General features: G+C 43.5%; 1 protein-coding gene across 1 annotated transcript in view; it reads right to left on the bottom strand.

Annotated features, from left to right (window-relative positions):
• Positions 1-5,431, bottom strand: part of LIPA (lipase A, lysosomal acid type) — a 29,714-nt gene extending 24,283 nt beyond the window's left edge. The window contains exons 1-3 of the mRNA XM_006096620.3: positions 5,316-5,431; positions 2,152-2,263; positions 669-786 (exon numbers count right to left, since the gene is read on the bottom strand). Coding sequence (XP_006096682.1) covers positions 669-786; positions 2,152-2,262 — 229 coding nt within the window. The 5' untranslated portion in view covers position 2,263; positions 5,316-5,431. The remainder of the gene's footprint in view (positions 1-668; positions 787-2,151; positions 2,264-5,315) is intronic.
• Positions 5,432-13,792: the final 8,361 nt, after the last annotated feature.

Below are 13,792 nucleotides of genomic sequence, written 5' to 3'. Positions count from 1 at the left end.
AGCCCACAGATGTGAAACCACACAAGCACTTAGGGGCTGACCCAGACCTGGCACTGGGGGCTCCTAGCTCTTCTTCCTACCACCTGGGAGCAACTAAGAATCATGCTCACTTTCCTCATACTCCAGGGCACAGCACCTTCCCCCACAACAGCCGTGATACACACAAGTAGGGCATGTGGCACAACTTGCTTAATTGCCATATGGACAGAGAAGGCTGGAGGTAGTGATAAAGAAAAAGAAGAGGAGGCACATTCTCTAAGCTTGTTTTTACTGAGGATTCCTGCATCTTTTAACAATGACTCGCCTACTAATTACATTAGTCAACTCACCACTTTTAAGAGAAATCATATGAATACATATTTTCCTTTATATATGGAATCTGAAATCAGTATACAGGGTTTACTTAAAAAAAAAAAGAAAGAAGAAAGAAAATAAGGAAGGAAACCAAGATCATATGATCTCTCTGAAATAAAATATATGTTTTGTGTGTTTTGAGCAGGAGGAAAAATAGAAACTCTCACAATAGCTCATTACTCATTTCTGTAACATGCTTATTAAAAGGAAGCTTAACAGTAAGTATCCATATGACATAAAAATCTCAAGAGGTAGAAATTAAATTTCTGGCCAAATTCCAAGCTTTCCTATCTTGACACAGAAAACACCCATACCTTCGTCAGAATGGTTCTTCCTCCCGTGAGGGATTCGGTGGAGGCAAAGAATATACCCATCTTCGGTCTCGACTAGGTGTTCCTCACTAGGAAATCCCCAGTAAGAGATAATTTCACTCTACAGAGAAAAAATAATAATTATAATGGAAATTCTACAGACAGAATCTGATAAGATCTCCCATATTTACCGGCAAAGGAGAAGACACAATGTCAATGACATTTTCCAGGCTTCACTTAAGAAATCGACTGTGGCCCTGGCTGGTTTGTCTCAGTGGTTAGAGCATCCAACTGCCGACTGAAAGGTCCCGGGTTCGATTCTGGGCAAGGGCACATGCCTGAGTTGTGGGCTCGATCCCCAGTAGGGGCCATGCAGGAGGCAGCCGATCAATGATTCTCTCTCATCATTAATGTTTCTATCTCTCTCTCCCTCTCTTTTCCTCTCTGAAATCAATAATATTTAAAAAACAGTAACGAAATCAACTGTGATTGAAATTTTAGCCTGCTGAATCTAGTAGCACACCCACCACAAGAGTAAATCCTCCACTTGTTTTATCTGTGTTCTACACACAGGTGTTTGATTACATTTGGCATCATCATTCTGGCATGTTCTGCACCAACAGTGACTAATTTTATCATAGCTTTGGGCCTCTTTGTCTTCATCCTGGCTCCCAGGCACAAATAAACACTCTTCTTTCTTTTTCTTTTCTAAATGTAACAGCTAATCAGGGCACATGCCTGGGTTGCGGGCTTGATCCCTAGAGTGGGATGTGCAGGAGATAGCTGATCAATGATTCTCTTTTCATTGATGTTTCTACCTTGCTCTCCCTCTCCCTTCCTCTCTGAAATCAATCAAAAAATATTTTTAAAAATAAATAAATAAATGCACCTGCTAATTATGTGATCTACCACTATTCTCATTTTAAGAGGTCCTCTCCTGTTTTGTTTTGCTTAGGAATCTCTGTTTTCCCAATCCTTTGTGCATACATAAGGTATTTCCATACTGTATTGTTTACGTAAGATTAAAAACTTTGACATGTTTTAATTGCTCAAGGGGTTATTTTTGCTTGTTTGTTCTAACTAACAAAATGTTTCTGAGACATTTTGATTTTTGTATTGAACTGTGCTTCCCGGACATTGCTGATCACAATCCTTGTTCGGTGTATTGTAAAAGCAGCACTCAGTAACAGTCTTGCAAAGTTTTGACTTGTTTTTACTGTTCTTTAAACAAATTTAGTGAGACTTAAACATAATTTATCTCAGTAAGAAGTATATAGTTTTAACAATAGGATGCAATCTGCAAAATTCACCTCACCTGGTGGGAAGGTGTGGTGAACTGAATCTAAGATTTCAGAGGACATGAAAGCACTATGAGATAGAAAGAGATTCGAGCTTGTGGCTGCACGTAGCCCACATAACTGAATTTAAGAAAATACTTAACATCTGTCACATGCATTTTAAAAGCAGGTGACTTTGAGAAACTTACCACGTTCATATTTGTTTCAGGATCCACGACTGCCCGCTTCCCTCTAGATGTCTCGGAATGCAGGGTCCCAAGGGCCACACAGAACACCAAACCCAAGAGCCACATTTTCATTCTGCACGAAACAGTCTATTGTTATTCGTCCAAGTTTCATTACACATAATTATGCTGATAGATTAATGTCCCCATAAAAAGTTCAGAACCAGGTTTAGGGCAAGTAAAAGTTGGGTAAAGGGTAAATAAGAAACAAGTCTGGAAGCCAAAAAAAGAAGGAATTCTGTTTTACTAGGAAACCTCCCCAGTAGCTACCCCCAGTTAATATGTGACCTAGCACACCCACTCACCTCTTCACCATGAAGTTAAATAAATTGTTCCTGGAGAAATGGAGGAATTGGAAGAAAGTAGGCCGAGAAAAAGGAGGATCCTCAAAAGTCCCGAGCCTGTTAACCTCCCACGTTTTCCTCCCTAATTGTGATTTAAACATTTTTTAGTTCAGCCCATATTAGCTCTTGCCCCACCCCCCACCTCCACCTCCACCCCCATTTACTCACTTCCATTCTTGCTCAAAATTATATGTCAGCATTCAAATTCGCCACCCCAGGGGAAAAAGTGAAATAAAAGAAAAGATCCTGCAAGAGAAGCAGAGGCAAAGAAACCACCCCTCTCTCCTTCTGAGACCCTCCAACCATCAACAAAGACCATCTCCCTTCTGGCAGCAGTAGGCACAAAATCACAGCATGGCAAAGACTTGGGGATGGATGTTAAAGGCAAAGTGAGGTGACTCTCCCAAGGACACCCCGACGGTTAGAGGCAAGGCCCAGGCCTCCTAGCTTTTTAAAAATAAATATACTTACCTATAAAGATCTATGTGTCGCCCTAGCTGGTTCGGTTTGGCTCAGTGGATAGAGCGTCAGTCTGCAGACCAAATGGCCCCAGGTTTGATTCCAGTCAAGGGCATGTACCTTGGTTGCAGGCTCCTCCCCAGCCTGGGCCCTGGTCGGGGCATGTGCAGGAGGCAACCAATCGATGTGTTTCTCTCACATCGATATTTCTCTCTGTCTTTCCCTCTCTCTTCCACTCTCTCTGAAAATCAATGGGAAAATATCCTCAGGTGAGGGTTAAAAAATAATAACAAAGATCTATGTGTGTGTGCCCATACAAAGACTTGTACAAAAATGTTTATAACAGATTGTGCATAACAGCCCAAAACTGGAAAAACCCAAATGCTCAAATGAGTGAATGAATAATCATATTATGGTATACGCATGCTAGTCAGCAATACAAAAGAATGAACACAATAACATGGATGAATTTCAAAATAATTACAGTGAGTGAAAGAAGCCAGGCCCCCCTCCCCCAAAAAAACTACATATGATTCCATTTATATAAAACTAATCATATTGATTGAGAGTCTGAGGAAAAGGGGGGTGGAAAGAACGGGTTACAAAGGGATATGAAAAGGAAGCTTGGGGGGGGGGGGTGATGGATAGGTTTATATATTGAATTTACTGATTTTTCACAGGAATGTACATAGTCAAGCTTATAAAACTGTATAATTTAAAGTATGTCTTCTTATTTCATGTCAATAATACAATAGAGCTGCTTTTAAAAGACTATGCTTAAATTGAGTAGAGGCATATCTCGGTGATAGTGCGCATTTGGTTCCAGACCACAGCAATTCAGTGAGTGTGGCAATGGAGCTTTCTTTATTCTGTCTGAAACCAAACACAAAAATATCTCCAAGGTAGGCCTGTATTCCATGAATCTTAAGAAACTGGTTCCTAGGAGATTGCAAAAGTGGACTGACACCTTCTGTGGATGCAATTCCTACTGGTGCTGCACTTATTTCTACAAGCAGTGGTGAGCCCCGACCTTGTAGGCAGGGGGGCTGTCATGTTGGGGTCTACATGGGAAAAGCAAGCCTACTTGCATTTACTCAAAAATTTGTATTTCTTCATGGTGGTTAGAAGGGCTGTGCCATCCTTGGCTACCTTTTATCATAAATACAACCTCCCAAAACTCCATTATTACTAGGGAGTAAGGGGTAGGTTGAAAAGAAAAATATGAAAGGTTATAACCGCAATTGAAAGCAACGAGGCATCCAGCAGGTGCTGCTGCTCTCCGTTCAGCACCTACAGACCTGGGACCAGCTGTCCACAGGCGTCTCCAGGAGGTAACCGCTGAAGCCACTCAAGGAAATAGCGCCCAGCTAACTTTCCTTCCAACACAACACTAGGCACGTTTCTCAATCACTTTCTCAAGTGATTCTTGCAGGGATGAAGGCTGACGAGTGTAAACGGAGAGTAAAAGCCCTTTGCAGGGAGCATTCCAGAGCTGGGCACGGAGTGCTTTTCTAGGCTCCCTTAGCAACTTTCCCTCAGTCCTTTCCATATTGCAACAATCCAATGAAATGCTTGTCTGCCTTCATTTCACTCCAGCCCGAAGGCAGAGTGGGTGTCTGATTCAACCAGGACCCAACCAAGTGCCACTCACATATCAGATGCACAATGCAAATTTTGCAATATGGGATCGGGACAGTCCAACAGTTCAGTGGCTGAAGAAAAGCTCCAAAACAGCTTGCCACGTAGCTTTATAATAATAATAACAACAACAATATCTTGCTATAGGGTCTTGGGACTTATGATGTTAATTACTCTTCTACCAACTTTATGCAGTACCCTTACACCCTTTTTTCGGGAAACTGAGGTTCACCCAAGTTACGTACTGAGAGCAGAGTGACAACTGGCTAAGTAGTGTCGCCTTAATTTTCACCAGGATCAATGCCAAAGTCCACCTCGACCAAGCTCTGAGCTAGGTCGGGCAGGCTGCCTGAAGGAGCTAACGGGGCGTAGAGGAGAAGGAGGAAGAAGGGGAGCTGGGAATCAATCATCAATAATCATCGCAGTCGGAAGGCTCTGGGAGTCGGAGGACGGGGAGGGCGGACAACTTCAGAGGGCTCCCTACTCCTGGCCACTGGAAGGTGCCTCAGGCCACCTGCTGGTGCTCGGGCAGGGCTCCCGGGCCGAGCGCAGAGGGTGCTGCCGGCCTGCAGAGGCTCAGGGATGGCGGGACTGAGACCCCGGGAGCCGGGCGAGACCCTCCCCGTGGACCGGCCCAAGCTGACCCGAACTGCCGCACCCGCACCTGGCGGAGCAGCGAGGACTCACCTGGGGACGTCCTCCCGGGTCGCTGTGCAAAGCGCAGTACCAGCTCGCAGAGGCCGGGACTCGGGAAGGGGCTCGGGAAGGAGCTCGGGGAGGGACTCGGGGAGGGGCTCGGCGGGGGCGGAGACAGGCCGACCCGAGGGCGGGCGTGCACGACCAGCTAAGGCTGCTAGCGCCGCGAATCGGAGCAGCGGTCAGTGCGGTGGAGACTCCGCCCCGGCTGAAGGCCCCGCCCCGGCTGAAGGCCCCGCCCCCGCCGCCGTCCCCGCGGAGCATGCGCTGTGGGCGGGCCCTAGAGGTGCGGCGGCCGGGCTCCGCCTCCCAGGCCGTGGCAGCCGCTGCTCTACCTGCAGGCAGCAATCCTCTGGTCTCCCGGCTCCGCACCGAGAGCTCCAGTGGGGCCGGCACCCTCTGCTTCATATTAAGCATTTAGCATTGTGCCTGATGCAAAGCAATCTTGCTGTCCATTTTATTTTTATTACTAAGTATGCCAAGCATTATTGAGAAACTGGGAGTATAGCAGCCAACCAAACAAGGTCCGGCCCTCCTGCTATCATTCGAATGAGAAGAGACACACCATGAACAACTAACCATATAATATAAAGTAGTAGAACGTGCCATGAGAACAACAACAAAAGAGTAAAGGGATAATGAAGAGCATGCAATGTTACATATAAGGTAATCAGAAAAGGACCCTTTGATGAAGTGGCATCTAAACACAAGCAGGAAGGTGACTGAGAACCATGTTGATGCTGGAGGAGTCACGTTCTCACATTCTGGGGTGTGAGAATAGCATGTGCAATTAGGATATTAGGCTCTGAGGCAGTAATATCCCTGGTTGGTTCTAGCAAAAGCAATGAGGTCATTGTCACTGGAACAGAACGCGTGTGTGAGTGGTAGAAAATGAAGTCCTAGTGGTAGTTAGCACCTTAAGGGCCAAGGGTAAAGACTGCTTTTTCTTCTGAACAAGGTGAAAAGCTGGTGGAAGGTTTTCCATAGAAAGGCAACATAATCTGGTTTAGAGTTTAGAAAGACCACTCTAACTGCTAGGGTAAACTATGGAAGACACTGCAATAAACCAAGTGAGAGTTAATGATGGCTTGATCTAGGGTGGTGAGAATAGTAGAGGTGAAGAAAAATACTCCACTCTAGGTATGTTCTTAAAGCCGAGCCAACACCACTTGCTGGTGGTTGGATACAGGTATGAGAGGGAAAGTGGTGTCAAGGATGGTGCTAATGGGTTTAGTAAAATGGGGTTGCCGTTTTACTAAATACTCTCACCTGCTAAGGCCCCATCAGGAAACAGAACTGTTCTAGGTATTCCAAACAGAGGAAATACTGGGGTCCAGCCCCAGTGGGTCCAGGGGTTCCCAAAGGTGTGGACGGAGTCGGCGATGAAGGAATAACACGGAGTCAGCATTCAGGTGATCATCATGGTTGGGTTCTCTCTTTATTGTGCTATTACACCTATATTTATACTATTTGATCCCATAAGCATGGTATGTTTTGGGTAACGTTATACAGTTCCTTGTTTCTTATCTAACCTTAGCCAAAAATCCTGTCTCTATCTAGTTCTGTTGATCTTAATCTTGTCTAGGTTAATCTCTGTGTTCCATTACAAGGGCTATTCCAAGGTCACTATTCTATTGCTCTGCTGATAAGGTACAAGGAAGTGACTGAAGGAGTTTATCCTACCCAGTAAAGGTTATGTCCTCCCAGCCTCGCTGCTTGCCTTCCCTGGGACTGCCCTGTGTCAGTGGGTCTCCAGGGGTATAGGCTTTGGTGCTTTCCCTGGTGGGCAGACCCCTGGGGATGTGGGCCCAACAAATTCCAAATTTATTGCCAACAGTCTTAGTCCAAGTTCTTCATAAGTAGTACATGGTATTTCTGTAACACTAGGGGGATTTACTGATTTATTCTCTTCCTAGTCCTGTTAACCCCTAGCCTGGGGAAACAACCTTTCTTGGGGAGGTCGTCCTGGTTAAAACACATAGCACTTAAGAGGGGGAGCAAACATATGTCATATATGCCAGGTCCCTTGAAACATAAGCTGTGCAGATGTTTCTTCCCTGCAGCGCCTGTGTCAAGCAGCAAGGATGGACCAGCTCCCGGCAAGGAAATGGTTACACAGTAATGCAACAGGGTTTAGGGAGGCCCCATGGAGATTAGCAATAGCAGGAAGGGCTCAGGCATTGGGGGAAGATAAGGTCAACAGAGACTACAGGTTGCAGCGTTGAGCAGCAGCATCTGCCAGAGACACTGCCCAAGGATGAACGAGGGGATCTAAAAAATGCCATGGTTTTTCCTTCTTCCTGTCCTCCAAGCTCCCACCAGTCCCTGCTGTGGATCAAATGTAGCCTGTAGCTGGCTGACACGGGAGCCTAAAAAATGCAGCCTGCAGGGTCAGACTCCTCCATAATACAAGTAGAGCAGAGGAAGGAAGGGGGGACAAAATGGCAAAAGTCAGCATAGGATTTATAGGTCTAGTGTTCAAAGTCAAACTCCAGGCCAGAGATACAATTTGGGAATAATCAGCTTAGAGACGGTATTTAAAGAGACTGGATATCTCCGATGGGGAAGGCATATAGAGATTCAGAAGATTGAAAAGCTAAGGAGACAGTGAAGTTGGCGGACAATTGAGTGTTGTACTTGACACCAAGTGGAGAGAAAAAAATCGAGAAAGAATATGAGTAGCCTGAGCCAGTACCAATGAAACCTGAGTGAGGTGAGCATTGAGAAATAAGCATCAGATTAGCCACATTTCTGAGCACCAGGCATTGGGCTAAGTTCTTTACATAGTGTCTCATTCAATCCTCAAAACTACATCCACATCCTCATTTCACAGGTAAGGCTTTGAAAGGTTAACTTTACTGCCCCCAAATCCAATGTAGAAAGGTACAAAGATAGAAAGTGGTGTGGCCCAAAATGAAAGCCAGGCTAATTAAATCCAGGTTGCCATCTATGCAGGCATGAATAAAGGAAAGTGCAACCAAGGAGTTCCTTCACCCAGGTAGGGGGGATTTCCCCATTTCCTGCTTTGGGCCATTGTAATCCATAATGACTGGTAGATGACCCATACTTTTATTATAAAAATAAAGCTTTACAGAAGACAGGGGGAATGAGGTGGTTTATAGGGGTGTGTATGTAAGCCATCTGTATGTCTTCTTTAGAAACTGTCTATTCAGATTTTATGCCCATTTTTTAAGTGTGTGGGTGTGTGTGTGTTTGCTATCGAGTTGTACGGGTTTCTTATATCTTTTGGGTACTAACTCCTTATCAGATATATGGTTTGCAAGTATTTTGCCCCATTCCACAGGTTGCCTTTTCATTATGTTGATTGTTGTTTTTTTGATGTGCAGAAGATGTTTAGTTTGATGTAGTATCACTCGTTGATTTTTACTTGTATTGCTTGTGCTTTTGGTGCCATATCCAAAAATTCATTGCCAAGATGGATCATATCCAAAAGGTCATTGCCAAGACGGCTGTCAAGGAGCTTTTTTCTGCAAGGGAACCATAGAGTAGCGAAGGGAGCTAACAGGCTGTCCCACCAGGGGGCGAGCTTGGCTTACTCACCTGCCCCTCCTGAGCTGGTCCGTGCTGGCCAGTCTACCTTCCTCCTCCACAGAAGCTGCCTTCTACATCCTCCACAAAAATCAGTGTTTAAAAAAAACACGCCATTTTTCTTTTAAGTTTCTTATTTGAAAAAGAACACACAGAAACTTTAGAAAATACCGAAAACATCAAAGAAAATAACAAAAATTGCCCACAGTTTCAGAACACTGGGATTCCTTTAGCAATTAAGTGTGGAAGGAATTGAATTTTCTTTTTTAATTAAACTATACATCTGGCATCCAAATTCTTCTTTGGGAGAGAAGTGTTTTTCATATTTATTTTCATTGCGTTTTTTCTCTCCTTTTGAGAAATACAAACTGACACATGTTCAGGATTCAGTGTAAGAACATCTTGTTCCTTGGCATAGGAAGGAGAGAGATGGAGTGTGGAGGCTGACAAAGGGGATTCAGAGCTGCTCTTGTCTCATCTTTGCAGTACAGCAGGAAGCATGCCATCCGTGGCTTTAATGAGCACGTGATTTCGAGTCAATGGGCAGACATGCACCATGTAAGTAAGTATTGGCTCTTCCCCCCCACCTCCATCAGGCTTCTCCCATTCTGGGGAAGCAGCATTCTAAGCCGACAGTTAAATCTCCTCCCACACTGCTTGGATGAGCCCCAAGGAAGGTGAGTATTCATGATTCCTGCATCCAGGTAACTGGACCCACATAGATTCTTTTCATGTATGACACCCAATGATTTTTGCGAAAAGTATTTTGCATGGGCCATTGTTCTGTTTTCTGAAGCAGAAAGTGAGTGTGAGGAGTGGGAGATGGGAGGAGGAGGGGGCACGCTGAGCTTTTCCATAGCATGCCTTCGACCATGAGAAGATACTAAAGAAAGGAGGATGGGTTCTAGGGCTCCTATAGGCACGTGCCTTTCCATGTCTGATGGGAGGGAGGTGACTTCCCTGGGGATAGACTATGTTAGAGTTCCCTTCCCCTCAGAGCACACATAGATGCAGAATGACTTGGTTTGCTGGTGCTGCTGTTATTTTTAGAAGAGGCTTCTGGTGCTGACTTCTTCTGCCATCCTCCCGGAAATCAAGAATGCATTTTATTCTTCACCACCTTCTCAAAGGGCTTTCAATCTGCGGGTGGCCCAGCCCTGGGGCTCACATAGCAGAGACTCGGTTAGGCAACAACAGCATTGAGTGGTAAACTGTGGGAGCTTTGTACTGTGTCCACGTGGCTAGACGGAACTGTGTCACCCAGAATTTTCTCCTTTGTCTGATTCCGGGCAGGGTGAGTCAGGGGACATTTTTGCATGTAGTTTGGATGGTGGAAAAAAGAAGCACTCATTTTGCTTTTTGTGCTTGGAATGGCAGGATGGGTGTTTTTGCAGCTCATGGCTTACCGTTGCTTATCTCCTGGCTCAACCCCTGGGTGTGCCTGGCCTGCCACTGCTGCCCCTCCCCCAGACCCTCCTTCAGTGTCTCTGAATCCTGGGCCGCGGTGTGTTTAGCTCCGTGGTGAAGGGCACCAGCTTCTCCTGCGGAGCCCACATCATCCGAGTTGGAGGCAGTGAGAGCTGACTTGCATTCCAGTCCACTGTTGTGGGGATGCGCACAGCACGTGCTGTGGGCCTGTTGTCTTTGTTCTCCCACATCACCTCCATCTCCCCTTCCCCACTGCCTGCTTGTGGACTTTAAGCTCAAGATCAGACAGGGAGACAACAGTCTCACAGACACTGCTTGGCCAGCTCCCCAATTACATAAAATCCAAGGCCTGTAAGAAATACGTATATATTTCTCCTAGTGGCTCTTCTTCTCCCACTCAACCCTAACACACAAATAAAGAGACTTCCTGCAACTAGGAATTAGGAAATTAGTGATCTAGTTTTATTTCTGCTGATTCTGGTTCTGTCACTTTGTGGGAATTATTTTATCCTTTTAGGCCTCAGTTTCTTTAAAATACAGGAGTTTGACCAAGTGATCCCGTTCCAGCTCTGGGGCTATCAAATGACTTGATGGTTCTTTGCCAAGTATACCAGGCCTTTCATAAATAGCTCTCTAATTACAATATGTGGAGATTATGTTATGACTATTTATTTCTACCTTATCTCCAACCCTTAACTACACAGTTTGTGTGAGCAATGCCAGCTCAGGTCAGAGTGTGACCTTTCTGTTTCATGGTATAATTTTGTAGAGAATGTTAACCTGCAGAGGGCAGAGTTTACAAACATGGGTGCTGGACCCAGACAAGGCAGGGTAAGGGGAGAGAGGCACCTAGGGCATATCATTTAAGGAGACACTCACTCTCACCGCCATGCAAGTGCAGGGTCAGCGTTTATACCACCCTGAGAGCAAGTGTCTCTTTAAATTTTACACCCTAGGTGCCTCTCTCACCTCACTCTAGTGCTATGTCTGGTTCTAGAGCCAGACTAATGGGTTGGAAGCACAGATGCAGCACTTGCTAATGTACAATCTTATGAAAGTAATTTAATCCCTTTGAGTCTGTTTCCTGGTCTCTAAAATGAATCACAAAGTGTATCATAAAGCTGTTTCAGAAATTAAAACACCATAGTGTATATAAAATAGCTAAAACGATTCCTGGCACATAGTTATGGATCAATTAATATTAGCTCTCTTTATTTTCATTTTTTATTATATTCAAACATTAGAGGCATAGAAGAGTGTCTGACATGTAGTTAAATTTAATAATCTTTGAGTGAATAAATAAATGAAGAGAAATAATGGATGGATAGACAGATGAACAAAATATTTACTCTGAGTTCAGCATCCTAAATTTCCCCTCAGCTATTAAAAAAAATACAAATAAAACAAAGGGAACAATCACTGATAAATTATTAATGATTGTTTTTAAGTGAAGAAAACTATTTAAAACAACCTCTGCTGATCATGATTGGGTTTAGGGATATGACTGGGTTAGTGGCAGTAAGATGTCTTCATTCATTCATTCATTCATTCATTCTCCAAGTAAAGAAAGCACAACTTGCAGTTTGAATGCCTCCAGTGTCTTTTACTCTATGGTTTTTTTATACAAATAACAACCCTCTTCCCACTCTCTTTATAGAAATACTAGAGGCCTGGTGCACGAATTTGTGCACAGGTGGGGTCCCTTGGCCTAGCTGGTGATTGAGGCCGATGAGGGGCAGGCCGGCCGAGGGGAGGGACCACGGGAGGTTGGCCAGCCGCAGGAGGTTGGCTGTGGGAGCGCACTAACCACCAGGGGGCAGCTCCTGCATTGAGTGTCTGCCCACTGGTGGTCAGTGTGCATCATAGCAACCGGTCAACTGGTCATTCGGTTGTTCAGTTGCTTAGGCATATATATATATATATATATATATATATATATATATATATATATATGTATTTTTGGTTTTGGTTTTTAAGTGCCTCAGTCTCACTTAGCTGTATTACAAACGTAACTTGAAAATACAAAGTGCTATAAAAATGTGAGGGACAGAGATGACATGCTGCTGTTTGGGGAACCTGTTATACAGCCCTGCCTCTTTCTTCCCTCTCCCTCTCTTTGATCAGAATAAGTGCTATGAATCAGGCTCAAGGTCAAAGTCTTGGTGAGGCCCCCATCAGAGTGACAACAGGAGAAAACCATTCGTACTCAAATAATTTCCTGAGTTTCTTTTAGGAAGGATAAGGAGGATGGTTTCCTTTCCTCTGTTCTATTGGCTTCATGTCTCTGCTGAAGAAAAAGAAAGAGGTGACAAGGCTAGTGATCTGCTTCCACGAGACTTTTGACAAACAAGAGAGGCCATAGCTGGACTGACTCCAAAGCTAAAGTCCAAAACAAGATTAGCTGGGATTTGAGTCACTGTGCCCTCAAATCTACAATCCAGACTTGTGAGGTAAGCCTCTCTCTGCTGCAGTGTGTCAGGCAGGTGTGGAGAAAGTACACAATGACCAAGCAATAATATTTGTAATGAACTCTTACGAAGAGCTTATGATTTGTCAGGCACCTTCCTTGGGGCTTTTCTTGGTTTATAATCCTTCCAACAAATAAATGTGATAGGAAGCAGAGGCAGAGAGGTCAAGTAACTTTTCCAAAGCCACACAGCTAGAAAGTTGCCCTATTTTACTTCAGAACTGGAGAACTTGACAATTTAAATTGTTAGTTTAGGATATTAGCCCCCAAAAAAAGTATAAAGAGAGGCTCCAAAGAGTGCTTTATGCTTTGGAAAAGCAAGGACTCTCATAACATATCACTGAATTGTAAAAAATATGAAGTCTTAAGTTTAGATTAAAAATGTAATAATAGAAGCACACAGAATATATATTACTGATACCTACACTCCTCATACAAATTATATAGAATATATAATAGGATATTATATGATAGAAGATATTATTTTATATATGACATAGAAAAAAGTATTTAACATATAAATACTGTGTAATATTATTGATATATATTTTATTATATTTATGTTATACTTAAATATTCTTATATATTTTACATATTAATATTTATACTTTATAATGTAATATGACTTTAATTGTATGTTTTTATAGAATATAATTTAAAATAATATATAAATTATTTAAATATATAATAAGTATGTTATAATAAATAAAATATATTATAATGGAATATTATATGTACACATGTATAATGAGAACACGGAATGGGAGAGATTTTTGTCTACAACTGCTTCATTGAAGCTCATATAAAATACACTTGAGAGAATATCTTCTGTGAACAATCAGTTGTTATCACAAAGAACCCCCTTTGGGCTACATTAATAGAAGTGGAGTAGTTCAAAAAAAAGGAGAGGATAAGTGTTCTAAGCTTACTAGTCATGAGATTCTGTTTGATGTGATGTGTCCATTTGAGACTCCAAGGCTTTCAGGATGAACCCAAACCTGACTCTCCCACCACCTTCCCTGCC

This window comes from Myotis lucifugus, unplaced genomic scaffold (assembly GCF_000147115.1).
Source record: "Myotis lucifugus unplaced genomic scaffold, Myoluc2.0 scaffold_184, whole genome shotgun sequence".
In the NCBI taxonomy this organism is placed as follows: domain Eukaryota; kingdom Metazoa; phylum Chordata; class Mammalia; order Chiroptera; family Vespertilionidae; genus Myotis; species Myotis lucifugus.
Note: the sequence above shows the minus strand (reverse complement) of the source record. Positions and strands in the feature narration are given on the sequence as shown.